At 37.0% G+C, this 27,776-nt stretch overlaps 1 protein-coding gene across 2 annotated transcripts; it reads right to left on the reverse strand.

The window, feature by feature from the left end:
• Nucleotides 1-9: 9 nt before the first annotated feature.
• Nucleotides 10-27,277, reverse strand: LOC127644156 (dual specificity mitogen-activated protein kinase kinase 7-like). 2 transcript variants are annotated; one of them, XM_052127191.1, is made up of 12 exons: nt 27,138-27,277; nt 21,001-21,048; nt 18,736-18,880; nt 18,578-18,644; nt 15,035-15,148; nt 14,573-14,692; nt 14,235-14,342; nt 12,748-12,927; nt 9,856-9,936; nt 9,531-9,673; nt 9,322-9,367; nt 10-7,039 (listed from the first exon to the last, which is right to left on the reverse strand). In XM_052127191.1, the coding sequence occupies exons 1-12, from the start codon at nt 27,256-27,258 to the stop codon at nt 6,896-6,898; spliced, it is 1,317 nt and encodes a 438-aa protein (XP_051983151.1). In that variant the 5' UTR covers nt 27,259-27,277; the 3' UTR covers nt 10-6,895. The 2 variants fall into 2 exon arrangements, with proteins under 2 accessions (XP_051983151.1, XP_051983152.1); XM_052127192.1 differs by lacking the exon at nt 21,001-21,048.
• Nucleotides 27,278-27,776: the final 499 nt, after the last annotated feature.

Here is a 27,776-nt window from a genome sequence, read left to right on the forward strand (position 1 = left end):
TAAACAACACACACACAAAATTATATTTGTTTTAGGTTTTTAAAAGTTTTTAATTTTTTGTCAAAAAAAAAAAAAAAAATCCTGAGGTATTCACAATATAATGGCATTTCTTTCATTTGAAATAATTAGATAAGAAAAGTGGGGAAGGGGGAAAAACATTAAAACAATGAGAAAACTGTGTTGCTGTGTCTCAATACAATACAACACAACAATGGGGGATGCTTTTGTTCCAGGCTAAAATTAAGATGGTACCCAGAAAAGAAATAAATAATAAAAAAAACAGCAAAGACAAGCCAAGTTATATTCGTTCTTAGCGGTAGTATTTAAAGGTGCTGTAAACGATTTTAGCCGTTCTAACTTCAACGAGACTGAGCCGTTGATTTAGCCACGCCCCTCTGTCCAAAACACCGCACAGATACAGTTGAAAACACAAAGCATGTTCGGTGGTCAAACACAACAGTAGCGAAATAGCGCCCTTCAACTGATAAATTATGAATCCGAATATAGCATTAAGCCTCAACAACTCGCTGCAACAACAGCACTATTCGAACGCTCAAAATGATTGACAGGCAGAAAGCGTCAGAGACACATTTTAGTTTGCCGTTTACAATGTCTAGTGATTTCATAGAGACAGATGAGATATCTCAGGACACTTATTTCAGTGATATCTTTCAGGGAGAAGAAAATTGTTTTGCATATCTTTCTATGGGGAAAAAATAAAATCGCTTACTGCACTTTTTTTTACATTTCACACCAAAAATCTTACTTTAAATCAAACTAATCCCCAAAAGAGAGCAAAATGTTGCATCATAATGTCTATATTTTATAACATTTGTAAATCCATATGCCAGAAAACAATAATGGAGCACACAAGTTATTGACAACCATTGCTTTTGACAGCATCTCAATTGCTTCATCAAAGAGAAAATAAGCAGATTTAAACACTTTTGTGAACTAAACGATTCTAAATTCCATCACATCAAAAAATAATATAAAAAACCCTCCAGTGCAACAGCAGCTACGAATAGAGATTTCCACAAAGAGACATTAACCATTCAGCAAAAATAAAATAATAATAAAAATACATCAGAGGGTGAAAAGGGATTGCTTGGCTTCAACAGAAAAAGACACACCTTTGACGCAACATTCCCAAGAAACACTTGTGAAACACCTTGAAATATAACTCTTTTCTCAAGGAGCATTTCTCTTAATTTGGTGTGATTTTCACCCTGAATATGATAGAAATCATTACAATAATAAGCAAAATGGTTATCAAAAATGTAAAATTGAAAACAAAAAGTACCAAAACTAATACAAAATTACAGACTTTTTTCTAACAGCTGAAGACACTATGCCTCTAGTAGCACTCTTTTGTAGATCAACCAAACGCAAATACAACATGGATGAAAAACAAACAAAAAGTTCATGAATCAATATAAATGACAACATTATTAACAGCATGAAATCAGCAAATAATAATAAAAGTAAAAATTCTGCATATGCAGATCAAAACAATGTCAGGAGATATAAAATGGCAAAAGTGTGTCTTTTTCTAACACAATTAATATTTTTTGGAAGAAAAAAAAAACAGAATATATATAAATTATATATGCTTGTAAAAATCATAAATAAAGATACAACTTTTATGTCTCCCTTACCCCCTCCCTCCAACCCAAAACGATGTGTAAAATCAACAGCAGTTACTTCAGAGATAATAACATGCAATTGATATACTTACAGCACTGGACAAAGTAATCCCGAAACAACCAACCCCATCTGACCCCAAACACACCCCCAACCCACCCTTCCCCTACCCCAATACAATCCTTAAATATGTCATTGTCAAAATAAAAAGAAAACACTTCTCACACTATTGATCAAAAATTCTCTCTCGCACTAACTGAGGACATGATATTCACTCACTTGTCTTGGAGAAAAAGAGATACAACAAGACTTAAAAGGAATATTCCAGGTTCAATATAAATTAAACAACACATTAAACTTCCATTGTAAGTGCCTCACTGTAACCTCGATTTGTATTTATTTTTTTTTTTTAAGAAATGGATGGGCGAGTCAAAATATTTTTTTTGTGGGAATCAATATTTGGCAACAAATGCTGTCGATTGAGCTTAATTTATATTGAACCTGGAATATTCCTTTAAAATTCCCTGTGGCTCCAGTAGTTGTGTATATACAGAAGTTAACGGAAAAAGCAAATTGACTTGATTTGAGTGACTGCATAGTGAGTATTTGGTTTAATTACAGGTGGGCCATCCTTAAGATAACTTAAATAATAACAACAGCAATTCTTATATTTAACAAAGACCCAATTTTCCATGATGCAATGTACACGCCTAAGCTAACACTCCAAAAATATCAGTGATGCTGCCACACACACCCACAGGAGTGATGCTTATAATAGTAAAACATAAGAATCATTACAAAATAAAGATAAATTAAAATACAGTAGTGCCAGAAAACAGTGAATAGAAGTACACATTAAAACAAGCATAAACCAAGAAAATAAGGATCTCAAGCCATATTTCCATAGGTGTGTGTGTGTGGGTCAGCAATACAACAGTGAAGGGTGAGGAACTGCCGATAACAGACCACTAAGGTGCCGTGTCCAAATCTGAAATGAAGAGCTATATTAAAGTGTGTGGAGGAGGGATAGAATCAGAATGGCATTGGACTGTTGAACACCAGCACCTCACCGATCACTCTCTCACAGACATTTACATACATGAAGCTGCATATTCCCTGCCTCACTTGAGGTCCTCCTCAGCTAAGAACAATCCAGCATCAGCTAATATAACATCAATATCAATAATAAAAACGTCACTGGTTTGAATTTGTTTTATTGATGACACCTTTGGTGTGTAATGCTGCAGTTATATCTATGAGGTCTACTGAGAGAATGACGGACGGACAGACAGGCAGGAACCAGAGATGAATTTCAACAGCATGTTATGAGTTAACAGGAAATCAATGTTATGTTGATGGCAAGTTCAGTTATAGGCTCTATTTGGCTTGTGAAAAAATATTTGTGGAGTGAAGAAACTACTGGGAGGTAAATAGCAACAGCACTGTTACTAATGTAGTGTTGGAAAAACGGAACAAGTGTTTCATACGGTTTCTGATTCCTTCAGATTCATTTGATTCAGAATTAGACAGAATCTGCATATTTTTCACATTTTCTGTGCTGATTTTGGAGGAAAATTTGCATAATTCTGCAGAATGAGGTTGCTTTCACAACCGGTCAGAATTACTGTAATTATGAGAAGACGGTATGAAAATGTTACTTGCTGCAGTTCATGATCTATGACTGAAAATGTTTGTTTCTACGGCAACGCTCATAACACCAAAAAGGATCATTGTATGGTTTTGTTTTTAATGACAGCAAAATATGTAATCACTATTAATTCATTAATGCACCTCTTTATGTTCTTGCAAAATGTTAAAGAATAAAGAAAGCTCTCCAGGTAACACGGCCAATAATAAAATGGCATATGAAACTGAAATATGTTTGTTGAAAAAAATATGAAACTGTTGATGCCGCTGCAATTTTGGTTCTTTTTACAGTAATTCATTGTGAAGTCTGAGCTTTTATAGAATTCTATAGTTCTATGAAGACGTGAACGGCTTTTTGCAAGTATCTCATAATTACGGTAATAAATATGACATGATGTGAGCGTACCATGCATTTAAAGGTGAACTCAGTCATTTCAAAGAAATTAATAGTAATTTTGAAACACATGTTTATAAAATCATGAGCACTCACATGAGATGAAGACTCAGTCATATCTGTTACCTTATAAAAGCGGTTTTATTCTACATGGAAAGGATCCCCTCATGTTATTGTTACATGTTAATCTCAGCAACAGCCCTGTTATTTGACACTTCCACTCATGGATTAATCTATGAAAGGTGAATGTCTACAATGGCATCTGAAACTGAAAACTACTGTGTTTGAATGATGCTGCATCCAAGCCACTAGGTGTCAAGTCAAAGTGTATTTAAAAAAAATAAGTGCACCTTTAAACATTATAAAATGTGTTTAATTGAGCTTTGTACTGCAAATGGAAGTACTGGTAGCTGAAAGCTAATCAAATTGATATTACATATTTAATAAATGCACACGAATGGGTGGGAAATACGTAAAACTTTGTGAATGATCACCGTTCTGCAGATTTCTGTGAAAGTCTGCGGACAGAGTTTCAGTGTGGCCCTGTTTATAATCAAGTTATTTAATATGGGGAATATATTCAAACTTATTAATGGATGACTAAAGTGGTCGGATTTTAAAAACATGACTCCATCCACCTCAGGATGATCACAGGAAGACAATTACAAAAATATCTACCCGCATGATCGACATTTAATAGTGTAATATGGAAAATCTACCTCAAATATATATAAATATTACCAGCTGATGTCTATAATTTTGTTGTCATTATTAGTTGCCCATAGTGAGCGGTGACGTTTGTCTGAATCAGCATAGTGGTTTAGTTTTAAAAGCAAACCATTAAGATATAGATATTCTCAAATGACTACACTTTCTTGCTTTCTCTCTTTTCCTCTTAATGGATTACATCATGAGCTCCTCCAACGCTCCACCAGTAATCATTCTCGTATTTGGTAAATGTATAGACATTACACTGTTTTATGCATTTGGTTTAGAAAAAAACTTTTCCTTTGGGAATAAAATCATTGACAGCAGCATCTAAAGTAATCAGTAGCAGCAGTAAGGTAATAAATAAATAATAATAATAGCAGATAATACAAAAAAGTTTCAAGGATAACAAAAGGGTAAGATGCAAAACAACACAAACTAATTAACAAACAAATGTACCAAGAACTGGTACATTGGTTCAATACAATTCAAAGCTTTTATATAATGTCCTGCCAGCTCACAACATCTATGAAATAACCAACACCTTCCAGCTCAACCCTAAAACCTCACCAGACCTACACACAAAACAATCTCAAAAAGAAAGCCATTACTTTTATAAGACTTAAATGCAGTCTATCTTTCATACTTTCCATATTCCACCTATCATTGTCTGTTATTTCCTCTGCCACGTTCAATAGTCTTTGCACAGTCTTTTTTAAAAAAAATTTTAAACACCATAGTCCCTTCCTGCCTCAACATACAATTACCCTCCGATTCTCTCCAAGCCCATTTGTGCATTTTTCTCTCTTGTCACTCTAGTGGTGATTTGGCTTTTTAAAGCAGTGAATCTCAAACTCTACAGCTTTGGTTGTGAAAGTCACTGAACATCTTCAGCGCGACCAACGAACAAGTGCTGAAATCCACTGAGAACAACAGCTTGGCAGAAAAACAAAGCAGTGCTCCTGTGTCAAAAAGTGTTTAAAAAAAAAAAAAAAAAGCTTTGGTTTGAGGTTTGAACCCTGTTTGAAGGAACTCAAATGTTGATGGGAAAAGAGAACGGTCCATGAGAATGAAATGGAGGCAACACTAAAATAACCTGCTTTCTCCCTCTGATTACTCCAAAAACTTCCCCGCTTGTCTCTCAACACAAGACAAAAAACATAAAAGTGTTCGGAGTGCCTATGACAACATCTCTCATCTTTTCTTCTGGTGGCCAATTGCCGTTTCTTCCTCAGACACTCTTAAGACCGAAACAGAACTGAATTCTGTTAAACTCTCGCCATATCTCTAACACTCATCGACCTGAGGTGTGCACTGTGCACAACTTTACACAATCTGTACCAATTTTTTGTGTGTTTTATTTAGTGATAGACCGATATATTGGCCAGACCTATTAATCGCCTATTATTTGGCCATTTTGTCAAGTTGTCATTTCGCCTAGGTCCAAAATATGCCGACAGCCATTTCATCATAATTATCCATATGCCACCATGCTCTCTAGATATCAGTATTAGAATCGGTCAACCACTCGTTTTTTTTTTTTTAAATACAAAATTTCTCCCTTCACCAATATATCTATTTTCATACATGAAATTCCAGACCAAACTAATTATAACAATCTGAGCTTCAAGGATTAAAAGTTCTACTACTAAGAATCACTAATTCTTTAAATATATGTAACAATTACTGAAATAACTGATGATGCTTGCAAGCTCAGAAAAGAACATTTCTATAAAACATACATCATAAAATCGCTCCCTAGTTTCTATTAGATTTACTGAATGGCTGTGAACAATTGTTCTCAAACTTTACAGGAAAGTGAAGACTTGCCACACACTGAACGCGAAGACTGATAAACGGAAAACACACACACTCACGCACATCATTGCACAGTGTTGTTTGACTACTCTGTTCAGTCCCTGAGTAAGGGGCTATATGGAGGACTTCAAGACGTGCTGATTTTGAACTGAATGGACTGAGCGGAATCAGAAGTGAAGTTCCCAGTGCAGCATTTTGTAGATCCCACTGCGTGCAGCGAGGAATACATATATACTTGTGGCTAAACATTTTATAGCGGTAAATGCTTGTAGGTTATGTGAAACAGTGTGTTATTGTAAATGTGTGTGTGCATGTATGTCACAGTGAGTGTGTAAGGGGCCATTCAAACTTAAACATGCGCTAGATGGACGTTTTTGACCATTGCGTCAAGCCCTGCTGTTTTTTCAGTATTCGGTCCGAACGGCCCCCAACGAAAGCATGATGGTCCAACCTGTTTGATGGGTGGATGAGGACATAAATATTTCAAATTTACTGTACATCGAACCTGCTCAGGATTGTCTGTCAATCTGTCAAACTCCCATATTTACATTCTCTCTTTCACAATCTGTCCTTATCCACTCCTCGCATCCGTTCAAATGTACATTTTATCTGCCCGTCTCTAAATCAACATCACATCATTCTGTCTCTTTCTCTCCCTCCGTGTCTCTTTTTCTCTCCGTCTGGCTACCTGTTGAAGAGAGAATGGTGGAGCTGGTGATGGTTGAAGCACTGGCTGCTGCGTGGAGATTCAGTGCGCTCCATCAACCTCTGAAACCAACCCGCCACGTCAACCTCTGACACCTCATAACGTCGGATAAAACTGTGTTCCTATGGGAAAACACACAAAGAATTGGTTAAAGGTGTGAATTAGTGATGGACCATTATATCGAATAGGTTGGTTAATTTGATATTTGCTGATTTTAAGATTATCAATGTGAGCCTAAATTAATTTCAGTTCAGCTGATTAATAGAACTGTTTCCTTGTATCAGTTCAAAAGTGTTGTGACAACAGCCTTGTCAAAGTATCAATGAAGCACATTTTCTGTTTTATATAAATAATGTAATTAACTGTGAGAAAATATATAATGTAAAAAATGTTTTACTTGAACTTCAGCAATTTTGCAGATGTCTTATTTGCTATTTAGGTCATCTTTATATTGACCATCCTATATTATATTGACCATCACACATTAAAAAAATACATATTGGTCAACTACAAATAAATACTTAATGTGTTAATTAAGTGCTACTAATTACATATACATACAGTATCTCACAAAAGTGAGTACACCCCTCACATTTTTGTAAATATTTGATTATATATTTTCATGTGACAACACTGAAGAAATGACACTTTGCTACAATATAAAGTAGTGAGTGTACAGCTTGTTTAACTGTAAATTTGCTGTCCCCTCAAAATAACTCAACACACAGCCATTAATGCCTAAACCGCTGGCAACAAAAGTGAGTACACCCCTCAGTGAAAATGTCCAAATTGGGCCTAATTAGCCATTTTCTGTCCCCGGTGTCATGTGACTCGTTAGTGTTACAAGGTCTCAGGTGTGAATGGGGAGCAGGTTCAGCATGGTACCTTATGGCAAAGAACTCTCTTAGGATCTGAAAAAAATTATTGTTGCTCTACATAAAAATGGCCTAGGCTATAAGAAGATTGCCAAGACCCTGTCACTGAGCTGCAGCACGGTGGCCAAGACCATACAGCGGTTTAACAGGACAGGTTCCACTCAGAACAGGCCTCGCCATGGTCGACCAAAGTAGTTGAGTGCACGTGCTCAGCGTCATATCCCGAGGTTGTCTTTGGGATAAAGACGTATGAGTGCTCCCAGCATTGCTGCAGAGATTAAAGGGGTGGGGGGTCAGCCTGTCAGTGCTCAGGCCATACGCCGCACACTGCATCAAATTGGTCTGCATGGCTGTCATCCCAGAAGGAAGCCTCTTCTAAAGATGATGCACAAGAAAGCCTGCAAACAGTTTGCTGAAGACAAGCAGACTAAGGACATGGATTACTGGAACCATGTCCTGTGGTCTGATGAGACCAAGATAAACTTATTTGGTTCAGATGGTGTCAAGCGTGTGTGGCGGCAACCAGGTGAGGAGTACAAAGACAAGTGTGTCATGCCTACAGTCAAGCATGGTGGGAGTGCCATGGTCTGGGGCTGCATGAGTGCTGCCGGCACAGTTCATTGAGGGAACCATGAATGCCAACATGTAATGTGACAAACTGAAGCAGAGCATGATCCCCTCCCTTCAGAGACTGGGCCGCAGGGCAGTATTCCAGCATGATAACAACCCCAAACACACCTCCAAGGTGACCACTGCCTGCTAAAGAAGCTGAGGGTGAAGGTGATGGACTGGCCAAGCATGTCTCCAGACCTAAACCCTATTGAGCATCCGTGGGGCATCCTCAAACGGAAGGTGGAGGAGCACATGGTCTCTAACATCCACCAGCTCTGTGATGTCGTCATGGAGGAGTGGAAGAGGACTCCAGTGGCAACCCGTGACGCTCTGGTGAACTCCATGCCCAAGAGGGTTAAAGCAGTGCTGGAAAATAATGTTGGCCACACAAAATATTGATACTTTGGGCCCAATTTGGACATTTTCACTTAGGGGTGTACTCACTTCTGTTGCCAGCGGTTTAGACATTAATGGCTGTGTGTTGAGTTATTCTGAGGGGACAGCAAATTTACACAGTTATACAAGCTGTACACTCACTACTTTACATTGTAGCAAAGTGTCATTTCTTCAGTGTTGTCACATGAAAAGTTATAATCAAATATTGACAAAAATGTGATGGGTGTACTCACTTTTGTGAGATACTGTGTGTGTGTGTATATATATATATATATATAAAACATTTATTTTGAATAATCATTTTAATTGTTCTATTTGGGGGGATTATTTTGGGGTCTATTTCGGCAAATATTTATATGCGATTCAATTAATTAGGTGGAATATAAGGTGTAAATTACCTTGATAAAAATGTTTAATTGATTGACAGCCCTAGTAATTCTATTTTAAAGACACTCTACATGTGGACAAACAATAAGAGCAGGGGAGTAAAATGGGAGTTCAGTTGGAAGACTGACACTTACAAGCAGCTTGTGGTATTTTGGCCTTTTTCTATGATCCTTTGTGAGGCTGCAGAGACAAAAAAAATTAGGCCTATACAAAATTCACAAACAAATACAACCAAAGTACACTTGTGTTGTGTGAATACAAATATGCCTCCAACAATGTGTCCAGAAAGAAATCAAAGATCGTCTGAACTTTTTCTGAAGCTAAAACTTGTGGTTGGATGTACCAGTCTTTGACGAAGGACTGGAAGTCAGTGGAAAAGCCCATGCTGAGAGGAAGGATCGGCGGGTCCTCTTGCAGAACTTTGGTGAGAACCTCAAAGTCCGTCTTGCAGTTCTTGTAAGGAAACTGTCCCGTGGCTAACTCCACCTACAGCCAGGAAGGTATATAGATACTTGTTAATAGCAATTCAAGAAGATGGTGTTTTGAAATCCAGCACTTTAATTACATTTCAATTCCACAGTTAATGACTACATGAGCAAATCCCTGAATTTTTCATAGCGACCAACTGCTGGATGCATAACAACCAACAAAAGGAAGAAGAAACTCACCAGAGAGATACCAAGACTCCAAACGTCAGCTCTGATGTCATAGTCTGGTTTACTGGGATCTGGAGGGTCTATTCTCTCAGGCTGAGAAACACATAAGAGATTATGAAGATTAACGTGTGGTAAATGCTGCCAGAGTAAAACAGAAATGCCTGTAATAGCATCATCCATGATGCCACTATAACTTCAATTTCTTCAAGCAGATAGGTGATACATCTGTCTTATGATCAGTGTATCCAAAATCAAATATGCAAAGGAAATGTGTAATTAAAGGTGCTGTAAGCGATTTATATGAAATGGCATGCAGAAAATGTTCCTACTCCCTGAAAGATATCACTGGCATAAGTGTCCTGAGATACCTCAAAATATGGCCATGTGCCTCTGTCAAATTCTTTGATCAGCCAATCAGAAGACTTTGATGTGCTTTCTGCTGGTCAATAATTTTGCATGTTGTAGTTGTTGAAGCAGATAATTTATGTTTAACGGCATATTAAAATTCATAACAGTTGCCAGTTGATGGTGCTATTTTGTTACTTTTGTTTGACAACTTGTGAGAAAACGCAACGCTGCTCTTCGGCACTGTGACTGTGTCAACGGTACAACTAGGAATGCACCGATGTATTGGCTGCCGATATATTTCGACCAATTATCGACCAAATTAAAACCATCTGTATGTTGCTAATAAGCATGAAAACAACGGTATGAATAATGGTTGATTTATAATTAATTAGTTTGTTTGTTTGCTTGCGTGTTTTTAACGCCATGCCAGCTTCTATGGCTATTTCCATGGCGAGAAATTTGTAAGGAATTCTATAACAGGTTTTTAATATAAATTTTTCCTAAAAACTCTAAAATTGCGTTCAGTTTGACTTTGTTAAAAATTTCTTCCCGAGTGCTGACTAAATAAAAAAGGTTTCCCATGGAGTTAAGACCAGTACAGTCTAATAAAACATGTTTCAGGGATAATAGATTCTGGCAGAAGGTACATGTTGGTGAATCTTCTCCTAATATTAAAAACTTGTGTGTTAACCTGGAGTGACCAATACGACAGCAGGTGTAGACAATCTGGTATATAATTAATTAGTAACACACTTTGTAAAAAGTGAATTTAAATGCACAATCCAGAAATAATTATGGCCGCAATATGTAGAAGGGTTGGCACTCCTAAGAACGTGTAATATTAAAATTTTTATTAATTCTTGTTCTTGCGATTTGACACTTTGAGTGAAAATGGCACTTACCTATAGGCTACATCCCAAAAAAACCTTTGAAACCAGCAAACTTTGACTTCTGAGGCATCGGTATGATATCTATTAATGCTGCATGATTGATTGCATTAAGACTGAAATCGCAATATGGCCTTGCATGATTATATTTACCTTAAAAGGCTGCATTTCTGCATTCAGCGCTTCAGCAAGTGCTGTGTGAGCAAGCAGTGCCCTCTAGCGGTCTGGACAGCATTATCCATTAAACCACTATATTGAAGGAATTTAAAAGGGGTTTTTGTTCCTTTTGTTTAAACTTTATTTTTCCTTGATGTGGTTAACATTTACGTGGAATTGCCCAACATATGCATAGTATGAAATTGTAATGTTCCATTATATATAGTACATGCATTTAAAACGTGAATTCTGTTGTTTTAGACTGAAAAAATAAAAGTGCAAATTTCATCAATAATCATGTTATCATATTTACAGTGCATTAAGAAACTATTCAGACCCCTTCATTTTTTCAGATTTTGTTATGTTGCAGCATTATGCTAAAATGCTTTTTTCCCACATCAATCTACTCCCAATACCCCATTAATGACATAGCAAAAAACTGCATTTTGATAAAATTATTAAAAATGAAAAACTGAAATATCACACTGACATAAGTATTCAGACCCTTTGCTATGACACTTACAATTTAGCTCATGTGCATCTAATTTCTCTGGATCATCTTTAAGATTTTTCTACACTTTGACTGGAGTCCATCTGTAGAAAATTTAATTGATTGGACATAATTTGGTAAGGCACACAATTCGTCATGTCTGGAGGAAACCAGGTACCCATCATCACCTGCGCAATACCACCCCAACAGTGAAGCATGGTGGTGGTAGCATAATGCTGTGGGACTGGTCAGGGTAGAAGGAAAGCAGAATGCAGCAAAATACATAGATATCTTGAATGAAAACCTGGTCCAGAGAGCTCAGGTCCCCAGACTGGGCCGAAGGTTCACCTTCTAACAGGAAAATGACCCTAAGCACACAGCCAAGACAATGCAAGAGTGGCTTAGGGACATCTCTGTGAATGTTCTTGAGTGGCCCAGCCAGATCCCGGACTTTAACCCAATCAAACATCTCTGGAGAGACCTAAAAATGGCTGTCCACCGACGGTACCCATCCAACCTGACAGAGCAGAATGGCAGAAAATCCCCAAATCGAGGTGTGCAAAGTTTGTCGCATCGTACCCAAAAAGACTTAAGGCTGTAATCGCTGCCAAAGTTGCTTCAACTAAGTACTGAGTTAAGGGTCTGAATACTTATGTCAATGTGATTTTCAGTTTTTTTCTTTTTAATAAATTTGCAAAGTTATAAAATTGGATCCTAATACCCCAGTATAATGATGGGGACACTATTATGTGAAAAGGCACCATCCTTTGGATGAAATGTTAAACCGAGGTCCTGACTTTCTTTGATCATTAAAAATCCCAGGGTACTTCCCAGGAGCATAACCCCAGTGTTCTGGCCAAATTCCCCAATTGGCCCGTATCAATCATTGCCTCCTAATAATCCCCCTCCATTAATTGAATCTATAAATCTACTCTCTCCTCTCCAACAATAGCTGGAGGCTCAGTCTGACGTACGCATTCAGCACCTTTGAACGTATGTGAGAGAATGTGTTTGTGTGCTCACCGCCATGTAAGCAGCACAGCCAGCACTTCGAGTCTTAGCCTTAGAATCCACCAGTCGGCCACTGATGCCAAAATCACACAGTTTGATCTGCCCTTTGGCATCCAACAGGATATTTGATGGCTTTACATCTCTGTGGATCACACCGTGCTTCTCCTTTAGGTACAGCAGAGCCTTCACAATCTATATTAAGGATAAACAGAGTGAGAAAGAGCAGCAGAGAGAGAGAGAGAGAGAGAGAAAAAAAAGATTGGAGCAGTGCTTCGTGAAAACCACTCTTCACCTTGTGAAACATTAATTATTTGAGGAAAATATGAGGTGCCATCCAAGCCATGGCAGAGAAGAGGTCATTTTGAATTTTGCTGTAACAAGAGAGTAAAAGCAGTGGTTCTCAACAGGGGGTGTTCAAAGGATACCAGGGGGTGCTGAGAGCAAATTAGTGGTGGTGGGCGTTAGGTTACAAATGGGAGGCGTTAATATCATCAAGTTCCTGTTTGCATTCAAATATTATCATTTCACTACTTCAGCTCTATTAAATTTATCATAGGCTACATTAGGGGAGTAAGGGAACATACATTTTTTAATGATTATATTTTGCATTTATTACTTTTATATTTGTTTAGGGTAGGCCTACTCTTTGTAATTACAAAAATGGCTAAATTTGTGCAATAGAAATTGTTACATCAAACCATAGTAGTGAAGATCCATACTTCCATGTGCTTACTATGGTCTTGCTACCAGGGGTGTAAAGTAACGAATTACAAATACTCTCATTACTGCAATTCGTTTTTCCCAGGAAATGTACTTTATGTAGTTTAAACATTTTATACTTTTACTTGAGTACATTTTAAGTTCTGTAACAATACCTTTTCTGCGCTATTTTCCCTCCATCTGTGTTCGCTACTTCCCTGTCCTGATTTTATTTTAATCAAACAACATGATTGGCTAGGGAGAGTCTCGTGACTCCCATCAAATTACACGTACAAAAATGTGAACAGCAGCTGTAGAACACATTTTAACACCTAAACATCACGGCCGCACCTGAAAGGGCTTTTCCCAGTGAAAAAGGTAAATTGCTTGACTGTGTCATGTGAGTTTAACTTGCTCAAGCCAGATATCAGCATTAATCCTGCCTCAAATTTTAAGAAACATATTGAGGTAAATTTCATATTTCTGCATACCAGATTATGTGCCTATAATGTAGCTATCTATCACTGAGTTTATTGGGCTGCTGTAAGAGATTAATGCAATGATATCAATAGGGCTGGGCGATAAAACTATCTTGATTTTTATCTGAAATTAAAAGAGAGAGAGCGAGATGTCCTCAATACAGATGATAATATTTTGATCAACTCAAAATCAATGCTGTAATGTAGAATGAGAATTTCAGTGGGACAAAACATGCAATATTAGTGGCTGGGGTTAGAGAATGAAGTAAAGGGGTATTCGTCAGAAAAAGGTTGAGAACTACTGGTATAAAGAAGACTTACCGCCACGGTCATCTTTCCCAGAATAGGCTCAGGTATGGGCCCCTGGATCCTCTTCTTCAGCTTCTCTGCACATGTCCCCATTAGTTCCATGGCAATGAACACATCCGTCTGCACAGGAGAAGAGAGACCTTGAGATCTGAAGTCATTCAAGATACTTAAACATTTACCATCAAGACCCAAGAGAGCTGATTCTTCAAATAATGCATATTTAACAAATAATAATGACTGAATTAACTAAATTATTAATAAGAATACAGTTATTGATGCAGCATAGCATAGGACTTGGAAAAAGCAGTAAAACTGCACAGATAATAAGTGTGTGTATGTGTGCTACTCACATTGGTGACTATAGCACCATAGCATTGGATGATGTATGGACAGTCGTGACTCTTTAACACCACATCCAGATCCATAAGGATTCTCTTGTTTTCGTCTTTATTACCTGTCCTCCTCATTTGCTGCAGATAAAAACACAGTAATTACTCCAGAGCTGCACTGCTGTTTTAATGACTCCATATTTACAAGAAAAGTTCAATTAGACAAATAAAATGAACACAAAATCCCATCATAAAAAAAAAGCATCCAAAAGCTGATCTGAGATCAGTAAAGAACCTTCAAGCCTGATTAAACGCTTTTCATGTTACCTAGGTGAGCAGCTACACTGGAAATCTTAAAAGAATCGTGATTTAATAGGCCTTGTAATTTATTCCCATCCAGAAGCCAGTGATGATTATTAAGTATTCTCTTCTAATTATCAGGGATATGAGACTGTGAAGAGAGAGACAGAAAGCTTAACTGACCTTGACAGCGATGACATGGCAAGTCTTCTTAAAGCGAACTTTAAACACCTGTCCACATGTTCCACTGCCGATCTCTCCCTCGCTGATCAGATCTGTCACCTCTGCGGGATAACGCTAGATAACACAAAGAAGAGGTCTGGCACTTTTTTTAAATACCATATTCAGAGTAGGTCTGTCAAAAGGGCTGAGAAAGGAAATCTTTCACTGAAATATAACCAAAATTAAAATTATATTCAAAATTTTAAGATATTATTTCAGATAGGGGGACAAATCTACAAGACATCTGATTTCTTAATCAACGTTGTCTCCTACGTCCACAAGAGGGCGCAACATATTAATATGAACCAAATTAATTATCACAGTGTTATTTTGTTAGCTTTTGTTTATTGCAAAGAACATATCTGGCTGTTAACAAATGTGCATAAAATGAACAAGTCCAAAGATTTAATCTGGTCATATTCTTAAATAAGTACAAAAAGTAAAATAAGAAAAGAAACGCTTCAATAGATGGTTCTATTTTAACTTAGTGTTGCACAGTATCCTATACCGGTGCCATAGTACTACCACAGACTCAAGCTTCATAATACCAGCGGTACCACAGTGTTTTCAACTAAATACAGTTGTGTGGATGTACCTAATTCTTATGCAGCGAGACCTAACTGCTAAAGACCTCCACATCTGAGGGCAGTTCTCTCTGAACACACCTGTCTTTTTCTACGCAAGCATGCGCTTGATGGACATCTTTGACCATTGCGCATTGTCTCGATTTTTTTTTTTCAGTGTCTCTTGCAGTTAAGTTGTATTTTATATACACGGTGTCAATTTAAAAGGAAACTCAAACTTTACCCTTACGCGACCCCGCATCCACATGCATGGACGTTGTATTTTGGCTTCACTATATGCAACGTATAATTTCAATTAATTTAAACCAACTGAATATTGTTCACAACACACTAGACCAGGGCTAGTCAACTGGCGGCACAGAGGCCAAATCCGGCTTGCCAATCATCTTTGTCTGGCCCTCCAACTAATTTTTCATCAAATTGTCTCACCATCTGAAATATCAGATCCCTTTCTGTGCAAAACTCAGTGTTCATAGACTCGAGCCTCAGCAATCAGCGATGAGTTTAACAACGCTCATTGGAACGTGGAAGAGCATTCAGCCATCATCAGTTGTGCGGACCAGAGCGTGCATTTAAGCTTTGCTAAACATGGATTACACCGTTTAGGTGAGCATTTTATAGCGTCTATTTCAATCCAATATATTCATATAAAACTGCTTAGTTGTGTGGAGTGCATTAAAATCTACAGATGTATAAAATGATCACCGCAGTTGTGACAGAAATGTTGTCAGCACATACTGTATACACATTAGGCAACAAAAGCAAACGATTACGAAAACTGAATGTTCAAAGAAAATGTGCTGAATGTTTGCTTTTATTCAATATTCTTGAAGTGTCAAATGATCGTGTCTCATCTGTTCAAGCTCTGAAGGGCTTGGAAAAGAATTATAATATATACAGGTTTTATACAGCTGTGAATCAGCCCTCTTAATCACGAACAGTATCAACTCAGTTTGTTCATATTTTGCCAATAATTACCTACACAAAAATCTGGCTCCTGCAGTGGCTATTGTGTGCAAATTCACAATATTTGCAGGAGACATTTTTTTTTCTCACTGAACAGGATGGTACTTTATAGAGAAAATGGAATAGTGAAAACCCTGTGACCATTTTAATATGTATAATGCACAGTATTAAGGATATTTTTAAAGTATCATGTTACTTGAGATGAAAGTATTAGCTAAGATAATTACGTAAAAACAATTGGCCCCCGCCAAGATTTCATCTGGATAATCTGGCATCCGTGAGAATGTAGTTGAAGAGCCCTGCTCTAGAATGTTATTGAAGGGTTAAACTATTGACGCCCCACATCACTTCTAAAGGCGATGAGCCAACAAAAGTACTTCTGGTAAAAAACCTCTTTACATTTTTTGCATTGAAAATTATACATTTTTCACGCTGATAACCATGATGTCCTCATATATGATCTTTGGGACATTATCCCCTCAAAAAAGAAAAAGAAAAAAAAAGTTATTTATTTTGAATAACTTTCAACATCAACACATCTGTGGGACATTTAGTTTCATTCTAATATAAATTTGGTTATATTTTATTTTGTTATCACTTTACAATATGGTTCTATTCATTAACATTAGCAAACACGTTTCTATATTCAATGTGCTTTTTTACATTGAGAATCAATGGGTTCATCCAAAAGCTGAACATTTTTGACCAGTGCAGACAGACAGCACATTGGAGGTTAAGTCATTCAGCTGAACAGAGAGCTAGAGAATACTCCCTTGCTCCCTATTTAGTGAGTACATTCATTACTAAAAGGCTGCAGATTATGTTTGGACAACTCAACATGTTTGACAGACAGGGGAAAATGGTAAACAGTACATAGATTCAGAATTTATAATGTATAATTTTATTTTAACAAGGAAGGCAGTGATTGGATGATGCTGGACATTACTTTGAATCAGAATTAATTATGCTAATTTCTGAAGTAACTTTAGTAATGTCTCAAAAACATGAGAACAGACAATTTGATGAAAAAAAAAGTCAGACTTTCTATGGATTGGTATTATTTAAAATTTCACAACTAAGTCTCAATGTCCACATACACTACCATGTTTAGGGTCACTTATTCTTTATTTTCCACATTTTAGAATAATAGTAATCACAACTATGGAATAATAGAAATGGAAATATGGGAATTATGTTGTGAAAAAATCCAAAATAAATCAAATCTATGTAATATTTTACATAGTGGCCACACTTTGCAGAAATGCACTCTTGACATTTTCTCAACCAACCTTTATGAGGTATCACCCTGGGATGCTTTTTAAACAGTATTGAAGGAGTTCCCATCTATATGTTGGGCACTTAGTGGCTGCTTTTCTTAATTATTCGGCCCAAGTCATCCATTTCAAAAACTTTTTTTTTTTTTTTTTATATATATATATATATATATATATATATATATATATATATATATATATATATATATATATATATATATATATATATATAAATTTGTTTTGTAATTAAATAAATTAAAATGTTGGCACAATTTTATTTTTGACTACAAATCTAATTTCAAACATTTAAGTATACGCCTTAAGATCAAAAGATTTTTTTAAGATCATGAGCCCAAACTTTTGAAAGGTAGTGCATGTTGACACATTTTTGGTAAACTATTTACTCTAGAAACAATTATTATTTTTTTTTTGCTTGTTTATTAGTTGTTACTAGTTACAAATCAAAAAGTGAAATGGAAAATGCACACAGTAGTTACACTCTGGTCTATCTCGAGGCACCCGCGTTCTGTTTTATTCATTACAATGTGTCTGTTTTAGCCCAAGAGATCATAAGTGCTTGGCACACATCCAAATTTAAAATGTTAATTCAAAGAATATTCCTAGTTGACAGCCTTACTTTACAGGATCTACAAAGGAAAGCTGGAAATGGTGATTCTCACCTGTCCGTCAATCTTCAGGTAACCGGTTTGTTTCATTATTTCCTGCAGCTTCTGATCGATTTCAGCACTGAAGAAAAAATATTATGCATTAAAACACTGACTCTCCCTCACCACTAGCTCATGCTCCATATGTGTGTGTGTGTGTGTGTTTGACATACTTCTCCAGGCTCTTCGGTTGGCTATAAGGTGAGGTGGGAAGCTTAAGCATTTGTCGGGATCTGCTAGGGTATGAGGGGTGTTGAGGTGAGCTTTCAGAAGAGGATGAGCGACTTCCTCCATCGTTGGCTAGCGGTAACTGCAGAGCTATGAAAAAAGACCAGAGGGAAGGATGGAGAGAATGAGACTAAGACAACAGAAAGTCAGTGAATTGATGGTCTTTACTGGGAACACGGTTTATAAAGCATCCCAAATTAAGAGACCACCCAGAATCCAGATTCACTCCTTTATGTCTGATATGAGATACGCAGACACTAATTCTAGATCAGGACTCTTAGTATTCTTCTACAGGTAAATCTCACAAAGCAATAACTTGGTCATATTTCACTCCAAAATCAAATGAAAAAATGAAAACCACTTATATATATATATATATATATATATATATATATATATATATATATATATATATATATATATATATATACACACATACATAAACCTAATTATATTTTGCATAAATTATTTTTTGCATTGGAAATGTATTTTCTTCATGACAATTAAGCACAATTCTCAGCTATTATGCTCATTTAAAAAACATAAATCAACCCATCAGGCCACAATACAATAAATGTATTATTTTAGTATAAATTAAGTACATTAAATGTATTCTAACAATTTAACTTTACACTACAGTAATTAATTTGCATTACAGTGATGATCCTTTTTTCTGCATTAAAGTAATAGAAATGAGATTCATCCCTATATCCTAGTTGTCAGGAGCTATCTGTTTTGAGCACTACTACAAAGTTCAACTACTGTAGTCTATATAAGCCATAGAAATTCAGTCAGTCATTTTCTCATTCTCAGAATCTCTTTATTTAAAAAAATAAATAAATAAAAAAGAGCCCCCTTGTTATCCTTGTTATGTAATGACCTGCGTCACAAATTTAAAATCCTAAGGCTACATCAGTAACATGCCAAGATCAGACATATTTGTATACAGAAGTCACTGTCAATGAAACAGTGAAAACCAGCCACTGGAGTTAGTGTTAGCATTCCCAGCATGCACCGGGGCTAATAAGAGACAAGCAGCCACCACCAGGTGACATTTGACATTCGCTCACCAAACCATGCAAATCTAAGCGTTTAATATTGTTGTTGACAATTTGTTGCTGGAGCAGAGAACTGTAAAATTGTACTACGCTTTGGATGAACAACAATTTCAAATTGTGCTGATAATTGAGCTGTATAAACGGACCACTCCTGTAAATATTTCGCAAATAAGATAAAAGATAAAGAAAGCATAGATCATTGAACTTCTGATTCCTCCTCGGGAAACCCTGCTCATGGGAGATAATCAGTTAGCTTGTGTTAGTCAGAAAGGTCAGGCAATTCGGCCACACACAGCTCAAGACACACCTGCTGGACACAAACACAGGCACCCGCATGGCCATAATCCACATCTGTGGTGAAGACAGAGCAGTCTATTCCAGAAGAAAAAAAAAAAAACGATTGTGGAAAGAACGGACAGAGAGCTGAGAAAGAGCCGAGTGAAAAGGAAAAAAATAGTTTGGCCTCAGATAATGTCTGGCCTCAAACAAGCTCAAAACCTACAGTTACTGAATGCAGAACACCATGTGTAGAGTTTGTGCGCGTTTGTTCGCAATCTGGCCATGCAGTTATAGCCACATCATGCATAATGTCTGATCTCGTAGCAAAACAAGTTAATCCTACATATGGTTCTTTCACACACGCTCACACACTGATCTGCTGAGCAGATGGAAAGAGGAATAAAAGAATGAATGATATGAAGGAAAACTAAAAAACAATCTTTCAAAATTCAGTTAACGTGATTGAAGAATGTTAATGCTATTTTGAAAATAATTCAAGACATGGAGAATAAAGTTATTATTTAAATTTCTTTCAAATGTGTGTATAAGTGATTTGAAACAAGGTAGCTTAAAAAAGCAGAACCACAAAACTATCGGTATCGGTATTGGCAGATGTTGTTCTAAGTGATCAGATACTGTATCGGCACACACATTTTGTGTAAGTGTATCCCTATTTTTAATGTAAATGAAAGAGTAATTAAAGAATGCTGTGTGAATGACCGGTGGTAGAATAATAAAAAATGGAGGAAGGAGCCTGAGAAAGATGAGAGGACAAAAGAGAGATGTAACCTGCAAGGTGGAGAGAGAGAGCGAGAGAGAGAGAGAGAGAGAGAGAGAGAGGATGATGCAGCATAGATGTAGTGATGATGGTACCTGCGCGCTGGGAGGGGGCAGGAGCTGGACTGAGCTGGATCACGATGACTAGATACAGAGAAGAGAAAATACACACACACACACTCATTACTATCAAACCCCCGCACACACAAACACACACACACACTTACCTACCTACCTACAGGAATCACTGCTTCCTTCTTCACATTCAAACATTATGTGCATTTTGACATGCACACAGACATGCTCCCCTTCAGCATGGTCATCATCTAAATATACACTCAGCGCTACTCAACATGCGGTCCTCCGTTATTATTCCATCATCAAAAATAGATTTATCAATAGGCCATTAAATGTACATGAATTGTGGTGTAAATTTTCAAGAGTATTTGTTTTTTTTAACCTCAGTGGTTTTCAAAACGCTTTACACTGTGACTCTTTCACCCACCCATTCATATTCATATTCACACACACACACACACACACACACACACACACACACACACACACACACACACACACACACACACACACACACACACACACACACACACACACACACACACACACACACACACACACACACACACACACACACACACACACGGCAGAGCTGCCATGCAAGGCGGTAGCCTGCCATTGGGAGCAACTTAGGGTTCAGTGTCTTGTACAAGACACTGAACCCTTCGGCATGTGGAGTCATGTGGGGCAGGAATCGAACTGGCAACCCTGTGATTAGTGGATAACCCACTCTACCACCTGAGCCACAGCCACCCAGTTAATTGTGACTAATGAATTTCCCTTAATACAGCATAAACCAGCATAAACACTTGTTAGTAGGGCAGAACCCTTGTAATGTGCCTGCCTGGAGTACACTGATGCACAAACTTTACAACACAATGATCAAGCGATGGAGAAAGGCGCTTTTAACGCTATTTGATGTACATATTAATTAAGCCCAGATGGTACTTCAAATGGAAGGTGCATTTTAATTACCACAGAAGCACACCAAGTCTTAAGTATCACCAAAATGCAGAATTAGATGTTTTTGTCTCCAAGCGCTTTTCATGTGGAATTCAAAGTCAACATTGGACATTATTGGACATTGACACGAATCATGAACACAGCATCACAATTTCTGTAGGAAGCTGATAGCCACAGTCTGCCTGCTGATAAATATTGTGAAGGATGAGAGTTTAAGAGATTTAATGCCCATTGCAATGTAAATGGAACCTAGGTGGGGTACTAGTTCTTTCAATTAGTCAAACTCTCAATTAGACTTCGGGAAATGTTTAATGTTACCCAAATTGGTGCTATTTTATTGCATTTCTATCTTTATACGGTGGACGGGTTTGTTTGGAAGATGTTAATAAAGAATTCTATTGTTACATACGGTTTTGTTTTCTTTCCTAAGATGGAAATAAATACATTTTGACAGGAAAAAGCATATATAGTCAAACTTCAGCACTTTAAACATCTGCAATTAATCACAATTATCTACAAAAGAATGACATATGTATCCTCGTGCGACCCTGCATCAACATGTGTGGACGTTGTATTTTGGCTTCGCTATACAATATGCATAACTCAAATGAATAAAAACTGCCTGAATACGGTTCACAAGATTCTAGACTGTCATTTTGGGGGTGAACTTCTGCAGCACCGAGTCATGTGACAGCATGCTGTTGATTTCCTTGAAGCGCTCCTACGGACGCAGCGCCAACATATGTGCCTCTGGTAAGAAATATCTTAGTTTGTTTTATTAAAACCTAATTGGTTGTAAAGAGTAGCATCTCTAGTTTCATTTGATATGCCGCTTTAAAAATCTGTCACATATCGCACATCAGCGCGCTGATAAACACGATGTCTACATATGTGGACACTGGCACTGCATTTTCTCAAAAGTAGAAAAACATGTTAGTTATTTTAAATAACTTTAAACTCAAACACATCTGTGGGTCATTTGGCTTCATTTTAATATACTTTTTGTTATGTTTAATTTTGTTATCTCTGCAATATGATTTTATTCATTAACATTAATAAACGCATTCCTATATATTTATTGTGCTTTTTCAGACTGAGAATAAATGGGTTCATCCAAAAGCTGAAAATGTTTGCTTTTTCATATGTAGTATGAAAATAAGGTACATTATTAACTGTACTGAGACCACTGGAGTTTAAGTCATTCACTAAATAGAGAGCAAGGAAGCATCCTATAGCTCTCTATGCAGCCAAGAGCATTCAATCCTAAAATCCAAACAAAAGTTCAGTTTCAGGCAGCAGATGATGTTTGAACCATTCAACAAGTTTGGCAGTCATGGGACAATGATAATCAGTGCATAGATTCAGAATTTTAAAACGCAACATTTTATTTTAACATGGTTGGCAGTGATTGGATGATGCTGGTCATTACTTTGAATTAAGAATAATTTACTCAACTTTATAGAAAATCAGCTGCAATGTCTGTAACATTTCAAATACATGAATAACCAACAATTCTGGAAACATAATAAAAAAAAATATATCTGACTTTCTATAGCTTAGTGTTATTTAAAATTTCACAATGTGGTCTCGCTGTCCACATATGTAGACATACATTTTTATTTGCTCTAGAATTTTTTGCTTGTTTATTAGATGCTGTTAGTTACAAATCAAAAAGAGAAATGGGAAATGCACACAGCAGTCACACAGGGTCTCAGGAGGATATACACTGGGAGCCAAAATTTTTGAATAATGTACAGATTTTGCACTTATGGAAAGAAATTGGTACTTTTATTCACCAAAGTGGCATTCATCTGATAACTATGTATAGTCAGGACATTAATAATGTGAAAATGTACTATTAGAATTTGAAAAAAAAAAAAAAACTTCAGAACTCAACTTCTAAACTGGCAAAAAGGAAACAGCTTTATATAGAAACTCATCAGTCAATCATGATTTTGAAGAATAAAGGCTATATAAAATACTTTCATACAAATGTGTATACTACAGTCTTCAAAGGCAAAGGACAACTGGCTCTAACAAGGACAGAAAGAGATGTGGAAGGCCAGATGTACAAATAGACAAGAGAATAAGTGCATCAGAGTCTCTAGTTTGAGAAATAGACGCCTCACATGTCCTCAGCTGACAGCTTCATTGAATTCTACCTGCTCAACACCAGTTTCATGTACAACAGTAAAGAGAAGACTCAGGGGTGCAGTCCTTATGGGAAGAATTGCAAAGAAAAAGCCACTTTTGAAACAGAAAAACAAAAATACAAGTTTAGAGTGGGCAAAGAAAGGACACTGGACAACAGATAATTGGAAAAGTGTGTTATGGATCTTAACCCCACTGATCTTTGCGACAAGACAGCCATAACTGTGGCAAGTAGGGCTGGGACAACGCGCAAAAAATACGTCGACGCAAAATATGCGCGTCGATTCGTCAGACCCAAAACAAAGATGGCGGCACCGGAGAGTAGCAGCAACACGAGTGGCTCCTCAGACTATCAGAAGTGCAAGGCACTCGTTCCTCTAAAGTATGGGAATTCTTTTAAATTAAAGGAAACAATTCCGTGATATGTCGTCTTTGCAAAATGGAGATGGCCTTCCATTCTAGCACCACGCCAATGCACCAGCACCTGAAGAGGCGCCACGCGCACACACACACACACACACACACACACACACACACACAGTATTCTTAAGGTGAAAGGAAAGTGTCAGATTGTAAGTTGTTATTTACATGTGAATGAAGATGCTTTTTTTCAGTATGTTCAACATAAATGTTGAATTCTGAATGTTTATTTTCATTATTTATTTTTTGTTGGAAAAGCACTTTCTGTATTAGCTTAAAGCCCCCAAGTTTACAATAGTTACTGTATTCTTTCAATAGCTCTAAGAAAGGGTGGCTGGGTGACCTGCATTATTTTGCTCTTGTACACTTTTACTTGAATTTTATTTTTGAATTTTGAGTGGCAGAGTGTATTACTACTATATGTTGTTGTTAATTTTATGTGAATGAAGAATTAAAAGATGCACTTTTTTCAGTAAGCTAGGACTATGTGTTTTTAACATAAATGTTCAATTCTGTTGGTTCAGGAAGGACGCCATGACAGTCTGCTGGCTCCCACGGTTGCTGTTAATTTTTATTTTTTGTTGGAAAAGCACTACTGTATTAGCTTAAATCCCTCAAGTTTACATTGGTTACTTTATTCTTTCAATTGCTCTAAACAAGTATTTTGGGTGACCTTTTTATTTTTTTATTGAATGCTAGACATCAAGTTGTTGTTATTTTAATCTGAAAGAAGAATTACAAGATGCACTTTTTTTCAGTAAGCTAGGCCTATGTGTTTTCAAAGCTTCAAGGTTTTACTGAATGCTACCTCTGACTAAGAATGCATTACTTTTCACTTGTATAGTCTTTTATTTTGGGATTTTAAGAGCAATAAACATATATTGCAATGTTAAGGAATTCATTTTTTTTTTTCATTCAGATATGTAAATCAACATGTATAAATTGCTATTAGTCAATTAATGGGGAGATAATCGAATCGAAATCGAATCGGACTGGAAAAATGAATCGTTAGATTAATCGATGCATCGGAAAAAATAATCGCTAAATTAATCGTTTAAAATTAATTGTTTATCCCAGCCCTAGTGGCAAGTGCTACAGGAAGTGTGGGGTGAAATGTCATCTGAGTATCTGGACAAACTGACAGCTAGAATGCCAAGGATCTTCAAAGCTGTCATTGCTGCACGTGGAGGATTTTTTGATGAGAACACTTTGAAGCAGTTTAAGAAGTTCTGAAATTGTTTTCCAAATTGTAATAGTAATTTTTCACGTTATTAATGTCCTGAATATACATTAAGATCAGATGAATGCCACTTTCATGAATAAATATACCAATGCCAACACACACATCCAGCTGATTCATTCACTCTAATTATTTAACTCACAATCTCATATATACTTCAACAATTAATTGAATCTAATGAATCCAACAATGAATCCAAAGCAAGTTCGCAGATCGCTTTCACTTCTACTGCTTTTTTTTGTAGTCTTTCCTGACCATGGACCAGGATGGACAGTTGGAATTCAATTTACACCCTTTAGTCTACTAGGCAAAACATCTCTGGCCATAAACATAAAAAAGCAAGATCTGGATTATAATAAAGTCCACATATGGAACTAATTTTCTTTCATAATGTCATACATTTCACAGGCAAACATGATATTCTGTGAGGAGAAAACAGAAACGTGCTAATTAAATTTTTCTGGTGACTTAAAAAAATAAATCGGTTCCAATAAATAACAATAATAAAAAAGCGTACTTATGATTAGGGGGGAAATTAAAAGATGTTGGGACATAAACAAAACAAACAAAAAACCCAGGCCATCACGAGACTGAAATTGACAAGTAAACAGTACTTTACAGTGCAGGGATTCTTTCTAAACTGGGTTTAGTGGGTATCACTGATATTCAAGAATATTAATCTAGAATATCAATTATGGCAATTAATAACACATTGTCAATGTATAGGTTAACAGTGGCAAGTCAAGTCTATCTGACATGTCTGTCTTCTTAAAATAAAAAGTTGTTAGCAATTTAATAACGGAAAAAAATAAGAAAACATGTATTTCCCCTTAAAACAGACAAGGACACTCCATGAGACCCAAAGAGCAAACAAACCAGCAATTTCACAAGACTGCCATGACTGTGACCATTGTAATTTACAACACAAAACAATTAGCAACAACATCTCTAGATGATTGTATTTCCACACTATGCCTGATATTGTGTGAAACAGACAGACAGACAGATTCACAAACAGCTTAACAGACAGATAGACAGTCAGATATGCGAGTATCAGATACAGAGAGAGACACATACAGACTGATCTGCGAGTATAAGGGCCTGCTAAACACTGCTAGCCACCAGGCTAACGCTAGTGATCTGATTGCCAGATTTTTAGATTATTTATATATTTTCAATACTAAACCTATGGATCATTTAAAACAGTCTGTAGGTCAACCCCTGATAAAACTGAGTCATCCGGACCTTCAATAGAGAATCATTAGAGAGAATGTGAGTGAAGTGTCAGGATTTGATCGGTTTGTTTATATCATGTAGGCTGTGTTTCATCCCTCCGTCATCATCACACCACTATCATTCCTTCATCATCACACAAACTCACTTGGCCTCGGACGCGACCGCTGCGGGCTCATGTCGATGTTCAGGTCGATGCGTTTGCGGGCTTCTTTATTTTCCTGCTTGAGTTTCTCCTCGATTCGTGAGAGTCTCTGCTCTAGCGACATCTTGAAAACTTCAGCAGCACCATCGAATGTCGCCACTTACTGCGCTCTAGCGGCCACAGGGGGAGAAACAGCGCCTAAGACTGACCTCTAGCGGCCGCGGAGGGAAAAACATGTTCACCTCTAGCGGCTGTATCCCTGGCTGCAGCTTGCGGAACGGGGCGGGGCGGGGCAACGCATTAGGGCGTGACTACATGTGTCGCCCCGGCCATAACGTACTCTCATTGGCTCGATCATCTTTTATTGGTGTACATGATAGCAGATGCTTTTTAAAATAGTGTAGCCCGATCATTTGTATTATAGTGCTGTGGCTCGTAAGTGATTTGAAATTATGTGGTACCTCACGGTGCATTGCAAACAGATGTGACAGGAGTCTTACTGAGCAGCCTTTTGTTGTTTCAGACATGTTGAAAGCAGGGGACAACGTTTCCAATCCTACTATGGCGAAGATTCAGCTCTAATGCGGTCGTATTGAGTGTTTACATAATTTAGGCAAGACACGTGTAATTTCAAACAAATTT

This window comes from Xyrauchen texanus, chromosome 5 (assembly GCF_025860055.1).
Source record: "Xyrauchen texanus isolate HMW12.3.18 chromosome 5, RBS_HiC_50CHRs, whole genome shotgun sequence".
NCBI lineage: Eukaryota > Metazoa > Chordata > Actinopteri > Cypriniformes > Catostomidae > Xyrauchen > Xyrauchen texanus.

Coding starts and splice junctions, on each gene's coding strand:
- LOC127644156 (XM_052127191.1), bottom strand. CDS start 27,258: ATGTCGCTAGAGCAGAGACTCTCACGAATCGAGGAGAAACTCAAGCAG. Junction 18,645..18,735: donor CAACCGAAGAGCCTGGAGAA/GTATGTCAAACA, acceptor TTTTTTCTTCAG/TGCTGAAATCGATCAGAAGC. Junction 9,674..9,855: donor GGAGTCTTGGTATCTCTCTG/GTGAGTTTCTTC, acceptor TCCTGGCTGTAG/GTGGAGTTAGCCACGGGACA.